Source organism: Hyperolius riggenbachi, chromosome 7 (genome assembly GCF_040937935.1).
Source record: "Hyperolius riggenbachi isolate aHypRig1 chromosome 7, aHypRig1.pri, whole genome shotgun sequence".
Lineage (NCBI taxonomy): Eukaryota > Metazoa > Chordata > Amphibia > Anura > Hyperoliidae > Hyperolius > Hyperolius riggenbachi.
In genome coordinates, this window is record NC_090652.1 from 58,433,680 (window position 1) to 58,451,007 (window position 17,328).

The 17,328-nt window shown below is 47.6% G+C and overlaps 1 protein-coding gene across 1 annotated transcript in view; it reads left to right on the forward strand.

Moving 5' to 3' along the window:
- The window catches only part of LOC137526020 (uncharacterized), a 342,683-nt gene that overhangs the window by 154,118 nt on the left and 171,237 nt on the right, over positions 1–17,328 (forward strand). Inside the window, exon 2 of the mRNA XM_068247231.1 lies at positions 1,980–2,106. Coding sequence (XP_068103332.1) covers positions 1,980–2,106 — 127 coding nt within the window. The remainder of the gene's footprint in view (positions 1–1,979; positions 2,107–17,328) is intronic.

Here is a 17,328-nt window from a genome sequence, read left to right on the forward strand (position 1 = left end):
GCTGGTAACTTCCCTGCTGGCCTCCTCCTCCACAAAAACACTCAGCGATATCTCAGATTCTCAATGGAGTGCAAATCAAAGTTTGCATGAAAAAATAATAATAGACTCATCTAAGCGTATCTAACTTCAATTTAATAATACGTTTTGTTAAAAACAATGAATAAAAGTTGATCATCAATCACTTACATCTGGGTCCTTTTTACAGGGACCCACAGCAGTAATCAGCATGTACAACAATACAGGACGCCATCCAGCCACGCATCCGCCTCACCCAAGGGCGTTTTACAGACCCTGTAATTAAGGACACTACACTGCAGTGTTGGACTTTTGGCTGCTTTCGTTTTCATCAATTAATTGACTATTTAAATTGTGTTTGTTTGGGTTGCGCTGATATATATCCATATACTTTATACGAAAATGGCGCTTGTGAATAATGGTGCACGGTGATGCCGCTAATCTGTCTCCCACTTATTGTTTACCGTTAACAGTTAATTGTTAATTACCATTAAGAAATTGTCTCCTTAAAAACGTTTAATAACTTTTTTAATTGATATTAATAACTCTAACACTCTTGATAGTAGTCTTCATTTAAAGTTATTATTTTTAACTGGATTCATTGCTATTTTTTTATTTTCAGATCATTGATATATACATATAAACACATCGCAGTATAATACATTTTAGTTACATTTAAAATGTAATGCAGTGCGCAGTCCGATCCTGCACAAAGTGTATTATAGTTAGTTAACGTTAAGAGTACTGTACTTTAAGGCTTCTTGTACACAGGGACGTTACAGGCGCACGTTAGTGCAGCCTGTAACGCTCCCCCAACGCACAGCAATGTAACACAAGTGGGCTGTTCACACTGCCCACGTTGCGTTACATTGTAACGCAGCAAAGTGCTGCATGCTGTGTGTTCTACGCGGCTAAGCCGCGTTAGACTGTTTGCACATGCTCAGTCATGTTGGAGAGGAGGGGAGAGCGGCCGGGCACATGGCTAATTAATATTCACTGCACTCAGTTACGTGCAGTGTTTACTTCCTGGAGCGGCCGCTCTGTGCGACGATTGGCCGGGGGCGGGACCACGTGATGCCGCATGCGTCCAAGAGTACGCATCACGGCATCACGGACGCCAGAGTGAGCTGCACAACGCGGCTCACTCCGACGTCCACACCAGAGAGCACCAGGCGTTGCGCTAGGGGCACGTTATGTGCCCTATAACGTCCCCTAAACGCAACGTCCTGGTGTGTAACTAGCCTAAAGGTACAAATTAGCTAACATTAATATTGTTATGATTTTTTTTTTAAATCAAATCCTGCACAGTCAGTGTATTAATGTTAGTTAACGTTTACAGTACTGAACATTACTTGAAAAAAGTTGATAACATTAATAACGTTAATATTGTTGTTTTTTAAATCCTCAATCTGCAACATCTTTAGAATTTTTGACAGTGTTACATTCAATCCATTCACCGTTTTGCAGTTAAATAACGTCTGCAGTTTGGCTTATGTAGGGGGCTATTGATAAATAACTTCAGGGTGCACAATAACCTTTGCTGTTTGTGATATATATGGTGCTATTGATAAATAACGTCACTGTGTTACATTAAATCCATTCACCGGTTTGCTGTTAAATAACATCTGCAGTTTGGCTTATGTAGGGCGTTATTAATAAATAACGTTACTGTGCGCAATAACGTCTGCTGTTTGGCATATGAAAGGTGCTATTGTTAAATACCATTATTTTGTGCCTTTTTTTTCTTTTTCCCCGTGCGCCATTATTATGCAGTACTAACGATAAATAGCGATAAGCGTATCTTTTTAATGCGGCGCCATTTTTATGCATCGGCGCAGTGTGCCATTATTCTCTGATCCGCTCCTGGTCACCTATAGCTAACTACAATTGCACAGCTCTATTCCAGATAGATTTATTTTCAGTATCTAGTGGTCATTTGTTATTCTCTTCTCTCCTCCATTCAGGTCATTTTCTGCCACTTGACACTGAAGTTATTTGGGATTCTGGATTTGATGCTACACTGAAGCATTGGGCAAACTTCTCCCAAGTGGATCATTCTGCTGATTTTATTGTTCCAGTGTTTGCTTACAGGTAACCTGTGAATTGTCTCCACTATTGTACAGAAATAAAGAATAGGGGGAAAGAGGCACCCTGGGTTGTATAAAAGCATCTAAAAACAGTTTAAAATGAAAAGGTTAACAAGGTATCTTACCTCAATGACGAAATCTTTGTATCATACAAAAGATTTTTATTTAGCACAGGCAACGCGTTTCGCGGGTCTAAGCTCACTTCCTCAGGCCAATAAGAATGCCTACAACAGCAAGGAGGGCTCCTCAGTAAAAAGTACTTATATACATATATACATTACATCAATAAATATAGTGTAAGAATGAGTAATAAATATTACATAACGTGACTTATGGCATGTGCATATTCAGAATTAATATTGCAGTTCTTCTAAACAGCACAGAGTTTGTGATAGAATCATCTAAATATAGAGACCAATTCAATGTATATAAGTACTTTTTACTGAGGAGCCCTCCTTGCTGTTGTAGGCACTCTTATTGGCCTGAAGTAGCAGGCTTAGACCCGCAAAACGCGTTGCCTGTGCTAAATAAAAATCTTTTGTATGATACAAAGATTTCGTCATTGAGGTAAGATACCTTGTTATTCTTTTTGTAACGATTTGTGTCAGCAAGAGACAGAGTTCTGATTATTAGGTGATCTGCAGTATCACCTATAATACAGATATATACCTGATTATATGGTGATCTGCAGAATCATCAATAATACAAGTATACCAGACCGCTGATGTGATAGCTAATGTACAGTATAGTGCTTGGTGCAATAGTAAGAACTGACAGTTTGCAATACCTCACCAGAGGAGCTGGTGGGTCTTAGCAGTTTAGAGCCCCTCACCAGAGTCAGGGTCCTCTGGTGAGGGTAGAGTGGTCAGGCAAATTGACTTGGCAACAGACAGGCAGACAAAGTACAAAATCAGGAGGCAAAGACAGGAAGGTTTTAACAGGCAGAGTCGGCAGCGAGATCAGATGGGCAAAGGTACAGAATCGTAAGGCAGAAGATAAGTCAGAACGAGCCAGAGTCATACACAGATAAATACAGTCTTCAATGAATTATAATTATAGGTATCAAAAGTCTGAGCGCTAACACAAAGTATTCGCAACAGCAGACAAGTTGCGAGTGAATCAGCATGGCTTAAGAAGCAGAGGAGACCCCTCAGGCACGCCTACTCCTCTAAGCCAATGAGGAGTGGCGAGTGTCTCCTCTGACGTCAGCTGACCGGCCGGTCAGCTGATGCGCCTCCTCCCCGCATAAAGGTCCTGTCTGTGCGCGCACGCATGCGATAATACCGCTCTATGTGCAGCTGACAAACTTGTTCTCGGCGTGCTAGACGCCCGAGACACGGGTAAACTACCAGGCAGGGAGCCGGAGGCACCTGCGGTAATAGCGCTATCTACCGCAGCCGCCTGTCCAGAGTTCATTACAGTAACCCCCCCCCCCCCCTTGAGGCGTGGACTCCGAACACGTCCTGCGTGGTTTTTCAGGATATAATTCATGGAATTTTTGTTTAAGTTCCTCCGCATGCATGCGATGATCTGGTACCCAGGATCTCTCTTCAATCCCATACCCCTTCCAATGAACAAGGTACTGTACTGAATTACGCACCCATCGTGAGTCCAAAATTTGCTCGACCTCATACTCAGGCTCACCATCAATCACCACGGGGGGGGAATCCACATGCACAGCTGGCTTCAGCAGAGACACATGAAAAGACTTCACACCTCTTACACTAGATGGCAAATCGATCACATACGTTACATTATTGATCTTTTTAGAAACAGGGTATGGACCTATAAATCTGGGCCCTCATTTAACTGATGACTGCTTCAGAGCCAGATGCTGAGTAGAAACCCAGACCATGTCCCCTGGAACAAATTCCCACTCCACAGAATGCCTCTTATCAGCCTGTTTCTTCTGGGTCAGAAAGGCTTTTTCTAAATTCTTTTTAACCATCGCCCAAATCTCCCTCAAGGACCCCTGCCAATCCTCCAGGGCTGGAAAGGGAGAAGACACCACCGGTATCGGAGAGAATTTAGGAGATCTCCCCGAAACCACCTGAAAGGGGGAGAAGCCTGAAGAGCTACTTTTCAGGTTGTTGTGTGCGAATTCCGCAAATGGCAGGAATTTAACCCAGTCCAATTGTGTATCTGCCACATAGCACCTAAGGAATTGCTCAAGTGACTGATTAACCCTTTCAGTTTGCCCGTTGGTCTGTGGGTGGTAGCCCGATGAAAATGACAGGTCCATCCCAAGATGATGACAAAAGGCTTTCCAAAATCTGGACACAAACTGGACTCCCCTATCTGACACCACATTCTCTGGGATGCCATGCAACCGGAAGATGTGCTGAATAAAGAGATCAGCCAGTTCCTTGGCAGAGGGGAATCCGTCCAGAGGAATGAAATGAGCCATTTTGCTGAACCTGTTGACTACCACCCAAATGACTGTTTTACCCTCGGACATGGGGAGTTCCCCCACAAAGTCCATAGACAAATTAGTCCATGGTTCCTTAGGTACTGGCAATGACTGCAGCATGCCCACAGGAGCCTGACAGGATGGCTTGTTCCTAGCACAAACAGAACAATCTCTCACAAACTCCCTACAGTCTAGTGTCAGAGAAGGCCACCAGACACATCTGGAAAGCAGATCCTGTGTTCGAGCCACCCCAGGATGCCCTGCATTCTTATGAGCATGAAACAACTGCAAGATCTGCAGATGAAAAGGAAGTGGCACAAACAGAACCCCATCAGGTTTTCCCTCAGGAATCTCTTGTTGATAGGGGGCTAGAATGATGGACCAATCTTCCCACGTCTCAGTGGCTGCCAACACCACCTTCTCTGGTAGAATGCCCTCAGGGGTTGGTGGCTGAACTGTCTCGGCCTTGAAACATCTAGACAGGGCATCTGCCTTGACATTTTTACTACCTGGCTTGTAGGTAATGATAAACCTGAATCTCGAGAAAAATAGAGACCAGCGAGCCTGTCAAGGGGTAAGTCTCTTTGCCCCCTCGATATACTTTAAATTTTTATGGTCTGTATAGACCGTGATTACATGTTCTGCCCCCTCGAGTTAATGACACCATTCTTTAAATGCCAGCTTAATGGCCAAAAGCTCCCTATTTCCAATATCGTAGTTTCTCTCAGCGGGGGAGAACTTCCGTGAGAAAAATGCACAGGGAGGTAATCTACACTGGAAGCCTGAGTGCTGAGACAGTACCGCCCCAACCCCAACCTCAGATGCATCCACCTCTACAATAAAGGGAAAGGAGATATCCACATGCCGTAAGATATGGGCGGAGCAGAACAGTTTCTTTAATGATGAAAAGGCAGAATGTGCTTCTGCTGACCAGTGATAAGGATCCGCCCCTTTCTTGGTAAGTTCAGTGAGGGGTGATACCACAGAAGAAAATCCCTTGATGAACTTTCTATAATAATTGGCAAAGCCTAGAAATCTCTGGAGTGCCTTCAACCCCATGGGTTGTGGCCACTCCAGAATGGCAGAGACTTTTGCAGGATCCATGGAGAGTTTCTCCAAAACAAACTTCACATGTCTCCTGTGTTCTGCCAGGTTAGGTGAGAATATCAATATGTCGCCAGATAAACCAGAGCGAACTTCCCCAGAACTTCTCTGAATATATCATTGACAAACTCCTGGAAGACGGCAGGAGCGTTACCCAACCCGAAGGGCATCACCAGATACTCGTAGTGCCTATCAGGTGTGTTAAACGTTGTCTTCCATTCATCATCTTTCCTAATGCGTATCAGGTTGTATGCTCCTCTTAGATCAAGTTTAGAGAAAACACTCACATTAGTCACCTGCGAGAACAAATCGTCAATTAACGGGAGTGGGTAACGATTTTTTATGGTAATTTTGTTCAACCCCCGATAATCAATACAAGGCCGAAGCCCACCGTCCTTTTTCTAGACAAAAAAGAAACCTGCTCCGGCCAGAGACTGAGAAGGACGGATAAACCCCTTGGCCAGGTTTTCCTTTATGTAATCTTGCATAGCAAGTTTTTCAGGACAAGAAAGATTATACAAATGACCTCTAGGGGGCATACAACCTGGCTTTAACTCAATGGGGCAATCAAAACGTCGATGCGGAGGAAGTTTGTCTGCCGACTTGGGACAAAAGACATCTGCAAATTCTGCATATTGCATAGGTACACCCTCCACTTGAACCTTGGTGGCACGAACAGCAATTTTCTCCAAGCAGTCCGGAACTCCAGTCAATCTGAGGAGAATGCTTTTGCAACCAGGGCATTCCAAGGATTACTGTGGAGGTTGCCATTCGCAACACAAAAAACTGTAATTCTTCCCTATGCAATACCCCTACACGACATACCAGCATGGGGGTCTGAGAAAGAGGCTGTTTACTCTGCAGAGGAGAGTCATCCACTGCAGTGACCAAAATCTGTCTCTCTCTAAGGGCATCAGAGAAATCCCTAGTTTCTTAACAAAATCATAATCGATAAAATTGGCTGCAGAGCCTGAGTCCACAAATGCCTGAGTGGGAAAAACTTGACCCTCCCAGGTGATGGAACAGGGAAGGAGCAAGCGGTTGTTGTTTAGAGGTAACACTGGCTCGCCTAGGGTAGTACCTCTAACTACACCTAGGCGGCAGAGTTTCCCGACTTCCTAGTACAATTTTGTACCACATGACCCTCTTCTGCACAGTATAAACAGAGCCTCTCTGAACGTCTTCGATCCCTCTCCACCTCTGACAATTTTGAATGTCTGATCTGCATCGGTTCATCCTGAGATGGCGAAGGTGAAGGCAGAATGTTAGTGTAACGATCGGTGTCAGCAAGAACAGATTTTCAGATTATTGGTGATCTGCAGTATCACCAATAAAGCGAGTATAGCGAGACACAGGATAACGAGATGTAAGGATAGGTGTTTGGTGCAACAGTAATACAAGGAATACTGATCACCCGAGGAGCGGGTGATTCAGACTGCACTGCAGCCGATGATCACCTGAGGAGCAGGTGATTAACACTATACTGTAGCTCCTAATTACGAGTGGAGCAGAGTGCACTGTAACAACTGGTCACCTGAAGAGCAGGTGATTCAGACAGTACTGCAGCTACTGGTCACCTGAGGAGCAGGTGACGAAAGGTGTAGTGTAGCTACTGATCACCTGAGGAGCAGGTGATTCAGACTGTACTGCAACTACTGGTCACCTAAAGAGCAGGTGATTCAGACTGTACTGCAGTTGTTGGTCACCTGAGGAGCAGGTGATTCAGACTGTACTGCAGCTATTAGTCACCTGAGGAGCAGGTGACTATCTGTACAGGAAATCTCTCACCAGAGTCTAGGCACTCTAGTGAGGGTAGAAGAGTCATACAGGCAGATTCGGCAACACACGGACAGATAAGGTACAAAGACAGAAGGCTAAATCAGAGTAGTATTCAGGCTAAGTCGGCAACAGGATCAGATAGGCAGAAGCACAGAATCAGTAAGCAGAAGAGTCAAGGCTAGCAGAAGGTCATAACAAATAATACAATTCAATTAGTACTTTAGCTATCAACAGAAACTGACTAAGTGTGGATCCCCAGCTCCTGCTGGTTCTAGGCACACTTTGGGATCTGAACTAAGGTCTGAGTGCTAACATGTAGCATATGCAACAGCAGACGAGGAACTACTGACAGGCATGTCCTATATATACTGGGAGCGCTCCATAGTGCCGCCCCAGTCACTCAGCCAATCAGGATCTGTGTTGGAGTCAGCTGACTCTCCTTCTACTTGCATAAAGGTCCTGTCTGTGTGCGCGCGCGCGCGTGGTCCTCAGTCTATGTGCGACTGAAGGACCAGGCAAAACTCCATTATGTAACAGTGCGGCAGAGGCCGCCGGCTGAGACATGGAGACAGCCACCATACCGCTCACTGCTGCAGCGGCCTCTCCAGTATTCACTATAGTCCCAGGCAAAACTCCATCATGTAATAGCGCGACGGAAACCGCCGGCTGAGACGCGGAGACTGCCGCCATGCCGCTCCCTGTTGCGGCGGCATCTCCGCTATACTTTACAGTTAGGGACTGACCTCCCAGGATATCTCCCACAAGTCTGCCTTTGATACCGAATGCGGCGATCAATCTTTACCGCCAATGCAATCGCTTCGTCTACAGTCTTAGGATCTGGGTGACCTAACATCATATCAGAGACTGGGTCAGATAACCCTTTCCACCGTGTTGTGTCCCTGCCTGAGAGTTTTACGTTTTCTCTCAGCAGTGGTAGCAATATCCGGGTCATCGTATATGATGGCCATGGTCTTAAAAAATTCTTCAACTGAAGTTAATGCCTCATGACCACTAGGAAGACTGTACGCCCATGACTGTGAATCCCCTGACAATAGGGTTTTAATGAAAGTCTCCCCCTTGACTCTCTGTACCTGAAGAAATAGGCCTCATCTCAAAGGATGAAAGGCAACAATTTCTGAAATTCTGAAAATCAGATTTGTGCCCTGAAAACTTTTTAGGGAGAGGCTGTAATGATTGGTGTCAGCACACAGAGAGAATCTGATTATTGATGATCTGCAGAATCACCAAAAATACAGATGTATACCTGATTATGGATGATCTGCAGAATCACCAATAATACAAGTATGACTAGCCTCTGGACACCTAATGAAGTGTAAGTGCTTAGTGCAACTGTCAGGCTATCTCCCGTGGAGCGAAAGACACAGATACTATTGCAGCCAGTGACCACCTGAGGAGCAGGTGGCCTCTGGCTGTGCAGGGACTATCTCTTTAAGAGGAGGCGATAGAGATAAGCTTGCAGCCAAGGATTCCCAGATGTATTGGGAATCAGACTGTACTGCAGCCAGTGGACTCCTATGGGGTAGAGGCCACTGGCTGAACTGCAGGAAGGACTCCCTGAGGAGCAGGAGGTCCTTGCAGCTAACTGACACTGGCATAAAGGTCCTGTCTTCTGGCGCGGGCGCGCGTAGCTCTCCATCTGTGTGCACTAGAAGGCCCATGCAAACCAGACACATGTTGCTGTGCAGAAACCTCCGGTCTGAACGCGGAGACAGCCGCCCCGCCGCCAGACCATGCGGCGGCATCTCCACTATTCATTACAGAGGCATACGAGGCTCAATAACTGGAGGGGACTGCACTGGTGCGGTTGCAGCCAGGAGTGTCAACACAACTCCAGACAGTTGAGAGATCTGAGTCTGCTGGGTATTGACCAACATGGTTAAATTATTCACCGCTGTGGTCAAGACCTCAACCTGGCTACGCAGTGCGTCCATAGACATTATGGTCTGCTGTTCTGTAACGATTTGTGTCAGCAAGAGACAGAGTTCTGATTATTAGGTGATCTGCAGTATCACCTATAATCCTACTAATATAATAAATGGGAAAGTTCGGATGTTTGGATGTTTGGATGTTTGTTACTCGATCACGCAAAAACGCCTGAACGGATTTGAATGAAATTTTGCACACACATAGTACATTACCTGGAATAAAGTATAGGATACTTTTTATTCCCATAACCAAAAAGAGACAAATACAAACTTCACTGGAAAATGTAAACTGCAGACATTCTTACACTGTTACACTGGAGGTGTGTTTAGCTTCTAAGGGTAGAATGGTTAATTTGCATATATTCAGCAGTGATGCACTGGGAGACATCTCAAGCTCACTCCAACCTGAATTATCGCAAATTCTTTCTGTTTTAAGAAAGCAAACTTTTGTTTTTCTTAACATCTTAGTAAGGGGCCTTTTGTTGTCCCTTACACACTCCAATGAGTTCTGGATCACCATGACCTTGCTGGTTAGTCTATACCTCTCGGTGTTACAAGCCCTACTGCATAGAGCCAAATTAATCCATGCCATGCACTGATGAGTAGCAAACAATCCAAAACAGTCTCTATGCATGTTGGATTATTATGGCTTTGTACAAATTAACAATCTGACACATCATTGCATTCCAGCAGTTCTGGAGGTGTGTTTTGCTTCTAAGGGTAACAATGGTTAATTTGCATATATTCAGCAGTGATGCACTGGGAGTAGTGTTGGGCGAACATCTAGATGTTTGGGTTCGGGCCGAACAGGCTGAACATGGCCGCGATGTTCGGGTGTTCGACCCGAACTCCGAACATAATGGAAGTCAATGGGGACCCGAACTTTTGTGCTTTGTAAAGCCTCCTTACATGCTACATACCCCAAATTTACAGGGTATGTGCACCTTGGGAGTGGGTACAAGAGGAAAAAAAAATTAGCAAAAAGAGCTTATAGTTTTTGAGAAAATCGATTTTAAAGTTTCAAAGGGAAAACTGTCTTTTAAATGCGGGAAATGTCTGTTTTCTTTGCACAGGTAACATGCTTTTTGTCGGCATGCAGTCATAAATGTAATACATATAAGAGGTTCCAGGAAAAGGGACCGGTAACGCTAACCCAGCAGCAGCACACGTGATGGAACAGGAGGAGGGTGGCGCAGGAGGAGAAGGCCACGCTTTGTGAGACACAACAACCCAGGCCTTGCATGAGGACAAGAAGCGTGCGGATAGCATGCTTTGTACCGCCATGCAGTCATAAATGTAATAAAGATAAGTGGTTCAATAAACAGGGACCATGCGGCAACGCTAACCCAGCAGCAGCAGACGTGATGGAACAGGAGGAGGCGCAGGAGGAGAAGGCCACGCTTTGTGAGACACAACAACCCAGGCCTTGCATGAGGTACCGCCATGCAGTCATAAATGTAATAAAGATAAGTGGTTCAATAAACAGGGACCACGCGGCAACGCTAACCCAGCAGCAGCAGACGTGATGAAACAGGAGGAGGCGCAGGAGGAGAAGGCCACGCTTTGTGAGACACAACAACCCAGGCCTTGCATGAGGTACCGCCATGCAGTCATAAATGTAATAAAGATAAGTGGTTCAATAAACAGGGACCACGCGGCAACGCTAACCCAGCAGCAGCAGACGTGATGGAACAGGAGGAGGCGCAGGAGGAGAAGGCCACGCTTTGTGAGACACAACAACCCAGGCCTTGCATGAGGTACCGCCATGCAGTCATAAATGTAATAAAGATAAGTGGTTCAATAAACAGGGACCACGCGGCAACGCTAACCCAGCAGCAGCAGACGTGATGGAACAGGAGGAGGCGCAGGAGGAGAAGGCCACGCTTTGTGAGACACAACAACCCAGGCCTTGCATGAGGTACCGCCATGCAGTCATAAATGTAATAAAGATAAGTGGTTCAATAAACAGGGACCACGCGGCAACGCTAACCCAGCAGCAGCAGACGTGATGGAACAGGAGGAGGCGCAGGAGGAGAAGGCCACGCTTTGTGAGACACAACAACCCAGGCCTTGCATGAGGTACCGCCATGCAGTCATAAATGTAATAAAGATAAGTGGTTCAATAAACAGGGACCACGCGGCAACGCTAACCCAGCAGCAGCAGACGTGATGGAACAGGAGGAGGCGCAGGAGGAGAAGGCCACGCTTTGTGAGACACAACAACCCAGGCCTTGCATGAGGACAAGAAGCGTGCGGATAGCATGCTTTGTACCGCCATGCAGTCATAAATGTAATAAAGATAAGAGGTTCAATAAACAGGGACCGGCAACGCTAACCCAGCAGCAGCAGCAGCACACGTGATGGAACAGGAGCAGGCGCAGGAGGAGAAGGCCATGCTTTTTGAGACACAACAACCCAGGCCTTGCATGAGGACAAAAAACGTGCGGATATAGCAGCAATGCTTTTTGCCGCCATGCAGTCATAAATGTAATACAGATGAGAGGTTCAATAAACAGGGACCGGAAACGCTACACCATCCCAGATGTTCATTGGTCATGTTACTTGGTTGGGGTCCTGGAGTGTTGCGTAGTCATTTCCAATCCAGGATTGATTCATTTTAATTTGAGTCAGACGGTCTGCATTTTCTGTGGAAAGGCGGATACGCCGATCTGTGACGATGCCTCTGGCAGCACTGAAACAGCGTTCCGACATAACGCTGGCTGCCGGGCAAGCCAGCACCTCTATTGCGTACATTGCCAGTTCGTGCCAGGTGTCTAGCTTCGATACCCAATAGTTGAAGGGTGCGGATGGATTGTTCGACACAGCTACGTCATCTGACATGTAGTCCTTGACCATCTTCTCCAGGCGATCGGTGTTGGAGGTGGATCTGCACGCTTGCTGTTCAGTGGGCTGCTGCTGCATGGGTGTCAGAAAATTTTCCCACTCCAAGGACACTGCCGATACCATTCCCTTTTGGGCACTAGCTGCGGCTTGCGTTGTTTGCTGCCCTCCTGGTCGTCCTGGGTTTGCGGAAGTCAGTCTGTCGGCGTACAACTGGCTAGAGGAGGGGGAGGATGTCAATCTCCTCTCTAAAGTCTCCACAAGGGCCTGCTGGTATTCTTCCATTTTGACCTGTCTGACTCTTTCTTCAAGCAGTTTTGGAACATTGTGTTTGTACCGTGGATCCAGAAGGGTATAAACCCAGTAATTGGTGTTGTCCAGAATGCGCACAATGCGTGGGTCGCATTCAATGCAGTCTAGCATGAATTGAGCCATGTGTGCCAGAGTCCTACCAGAATCCTCATCATCCTCTTGTGAGCGTTGTGATAGTTGTTGTGATGCATCATAGTCGTCACCTTCATCCTGGTCTGCTTCTGCTGACCATTCGCGCTGAATTGTGGAAGTCCAACGTGCACTGCTCTGGCCCTCGTCAGTGGTGGCAGGAAATTCCTGCTCCAACTCCAGCTGTTCCTCCTCCTCTTCTTTGTCATAGCTGCTGGGGCCAGCGTTCCCTGAGGCGGATGGCCTGATGTTGGTACCATCACGCTGATCGTTTTCTCCTTCAGATTCCCCCAGTTGCATCATGACAGCTGTTTCCTTGATTTTCAACATTGACCTCTTCAGTAAACACAGCAGTGGTATGGTAATGCTGACTGAAGAGTTGTCACTGCTCACAAGCAACGTGGATTGCTCAAAATTTTGGAGGACTTGGCAGAGGTCCAACATGTTGGCCCAATCGGATCCACAGAAGCTTGGCAGCTGTCCGGATGCGCCTCGGTACTGCGCCGTCATGTACTGGACCACTGCACTCTTCTGCTCACAAAAGCGTGCTAGCATGTGCAGCGTAGAATTCCAGCGCGTAGGGACATCACACAGCAAGCGATGGTGGGGGAGATTGAAGCGCTCCTGCATCTTGGCGAGTGCCCCCGAAGCAGTACTGGAATTTCTACAATGTTTGGCCACTCGACGCACCTTCAACAGAAGATCGGCCACGCCTGGGTATGTCCTCAGGAACCGCTGAACTACTAGGTTCATCACGTGCGCCAGGCAAGGGATGTGTGTCAGCTTAGCCAACCTTAAAGCGCGAATGAGATTACTCCCATTATCACACACAACCATGCCCGGTTTTAGGTCCAGCGGTGCCAGCCACAAATCCGTCTGTTTCTTTATTCCCTTCCAAATTTCCTCCCCTGTGTGCTGCTTATCCCCAAGGCAGATCAGCTTCAGCAACGCTTGCTGACGCATGCCAACAGCTGTGCTGCACTGCTTCCACGATCCTACTGCTGCTGGGTTAGCGTTTCCGGATGAGGTACAACTTTGAGATGCGTTGGAGGAGAAGGAGTCAGAGAGGTAGGTGCTGCTGTTGTTATCCAGTGGGAGGGACGGCGGTGCAGCTGTTTGCGGCGTGGGCAACACCCGTGCCGTAGCAGGTGAGGAATCGCTGCCAGGCTCCACAAGGTTCACCCAGTGCGCGGTAAGGGAGATGTATCGACCCTGTCCGAACGCACTCGTCCAAGTGTCAGTGGTGAGGTGAACCTTGCAGGCAACGGCATTCTTCAAGCTTCGGGTTATTTTGCTGACCACGTGCTCATGCAACTCAGGCACTGCAGAGCGCGCAAAGTGGTAGCGGCTGGGAACCACGTAACGTGGGATGGCCACTGACATCATGCCCTTGAAGCTGTTTGTCTCCACCACTCGATATGGCAGCATTTCGCAGGCCAGAAGCTTGGCTATGCTGGCTGTTACTGCTACGGCCCGGGGGTCATTTGCTGGCAATTTCCTCTTGCGCTCAAACATCTCCGACACAGACAACTGAACCGTAGCGCTGCACACGGAAGGGCTGTTGGTTGTTGTGTTTGATGAACACTGGGAGACCTCAAGAGCACTACTCCGGAAAGTGACAGTGTCAGCGTCGTCTGATGTTTGTGAATGTTGTGAACCACGCAATGGCTGGGCTACTGCTGCTGTTGAAGGCGGGTCTGGTGGTGAGTCTGGTGAACCCAAGGGAGGCAGTGTTGCTGGTACCCTGTCCTGCCGCGTTTGCCCACAGAGTGGGATGTTTGGATAGCATGTGGCGGCTCATGCTGGTGGTGGAGAGGTTGTTAATACTTTTCCCCCTGCTCAGGCGGGTCTTGCACACCTTGCAAATCGCCATGGTAACATCATCAGTGCAGTCTTCAAAGAAAGCCCAGACTTTGGAGCACCTGCCTCCTTGCTGGCGATTTCTGTTTGCTCCTCTTTTGCCTCTCACTTGAACTTCCACGCTTGTGGTGCCTGAAATTGCGCGCCGCCTACCTTGTGGCACAAGGCGAACTCGTGCAGCAGTGGGTTCTTCAACAGACTCATCTGTGCTGCTGCTACGACGGCGATGTTCTCGTTCACAAACAAAATCTGGGTCTATGTCCACATTGTCCATACCCTCCTCTTCCATCTCCTCAAACTCGTCATATGTCATTGTGGGGGGCCGCCGCCGTGGAGTAGAGCTCCCCAGAACAACCTCTGCGCAGCTCACTCCAACGTCGTCTTCCAGATCTTGTTGGCCGACCTCCTGCAATTGCAACCCCTCCTGCCCAACTTGCTCTGGGATTTGGGTTTCCGAGTCCTCCTCGGACTCACCTTGTATTTCAGTGCGCGGTGCATTTCCCACAGTTAATGGTTGTGAATCCGGGCACAACATTTCTGGCTGTTCCTCCATTGACCTTTGAAAGGTGGAAGTTTGTTGGGCTGGGAATAGCTCCTGCGAATACCCCATTGTGTCCTGAGGTAATTCATCGGACTGGTTATCTGGCAGTTGTGTGCGTGGTGTCGCTGCCGGTTGTGTCAGCTTTGTGCCCACTGGCTCCTTGTAACTGGCTGAGGACTCGGACCTCATGCGTGATGTGCTGGTGCTGCTTAACCCACTGCTGGACGCTTGAGAGGTCATCCAGGTAATTATCTGGTCCTGTTCTTTTGGATCTGTGAGGGTTTTTGTCCTGGACAACATGGGCGGTATTGAGTGGGTTTTCTTGGGTGCTCCCCTGTGGCCTGTACGTGAACCGTCAGGGGAAACACCTCTTCCCTTGCCCCTTCCTCTTTCACCAGATTTCTTCCTCATTTCACTTATCCTTACAGTACACGCTGACTGGCAGCAGTACAGTGGCAGTACAGAAATGCTATACAGTACCACTATTCCCAGCAGCGACACAGAGCACAATGCTATACAGTGGCGGGTGAGCGGTGTACCACTATTCCCAGCAGCGACACAGAGCACAATGCTATACAGTGGCAGGTGAGCGGTGTACTACTGTTCCCAGGCCCAGCAGACACAGAGTGAAAGTAAACACAATGCTATATAGTCTGGCTGAGCGGTGTACACAGAGTGGCAGTACACACAATGCTATATAGTCTGGCTGAGCGGTGTACACAGAGTGGCAGTACACAATGCTATATAGTCTGGCTGAGCCGTGTACACAGAGTGTCAGTAAACAATGCTATATATAGCGTGGCTGAGCGAGGTACACAGTGGCAGTACACACAATGCTATATAGTGTGGCTGAGCGGTGTACACAGAGTGTCAGTAAACAATGGTATATAGTCTGGCTGAGCGGTGTACACAGAGTGGCAGTACACACAATGCTATATAGTCTGGCTGAGCGGTGTACACAGAGTGGCAGTACACACAATGCTATATAGTCTGGCTGAGCGGTGTACACAGAGTGTCAGTAAACAATGCTATATATAGCGTGGCTGAGCGAGGTACACAGTGGCAGTACACACAATGCTATATAGTCAGGCTGAGCCGTGTACACAGAGTGTCAGTAAACAATGGTATATAGTCTGGCTGAGCGGTGTACACAGAGTGTCAGTAAACAATGGTATATAGTCTGGCTGAGCGGTGTACACAGAGTGGAAGTAAACACAATGCTATATATAGCGTGGCTGAGCGAGGTGCACAGTGGCAGTACACACAATGCTATATAGTCAGGCTAAGCCGTGTACACAGAGTGTCAGAAAACACAATGCTATATATAGCGTGGCTGAGCGAGGTGCACAGTGGCAGTACACACAATGCTATATAGTCAGGCTGAGCCGTGTACACAGAGTGTCAGTAAACAATGGTATATAGTCTGGCTGAGCGGTGTACACAGAGTGGCAGTAAACACAATGCTATATATAGCGTGGCTGAGCGAGGTGCACAGTGGCAGTACACACAATGCTATATAGTCAGGCTGAGCCGTGTACACAGAGTGTCAGTAAACAATGGTATATAGTCTGGCTGAGCGGTGTACACAGAGTGTCAGTAAACAATGGTATATAGTCTGGCTGAGCGGTGTACACAGAGTGGCAGTAAACACAATGCTATATATAGCGTGGCTGAGCGAGGTGCACAGTGGCAGTACACACAATGCTATATAGTCAGGCTGAGCCGTGTACACAGAGTGTCAGTAAACAATGGTATATAGTCTGGCTGAGCGGTGTACACAGAGTGTCAGTAAACAATGGTATATAGTCTGGCTGAGCGGTGTACACAGAGTGGCAGTAAACACAATGCTATATATAGCGTGGCTGAGCGAGGTGCACAGTGGCAGTACACACAATGCTATATAGTCAGGCTAAGCCGTGTACACAGAGTGTCAGAAAACACAATGCTATATATAGCGTGGCTGAGCGAGGTGCACAGTGGCAGTACACACAATGCTATATAGCCAGGCTAAGCCGTGTACACAGAGTGTCAGAAAACACAATGCTATATATAGCGTGGCTGAGCGAGGTACACAGTGGCAGTAAACAATGCTATATATATAGTGTGGCTGAGCGAGCGGTGTACTACTGTTCCCAGCAGCGACACACAATGACTGGGGGGGACCCTGGCTAGCGTAGCTGGAGAGCGAACTACCCTGCCTGCCTACCCAAAGCTAAACCCACAGAGAAATGGCGGAGATATGACGTGGTTCGGGTATTTATTTACCCGAACCACGTGACCGTTCGGCCAATCAGAGCGCGTTCG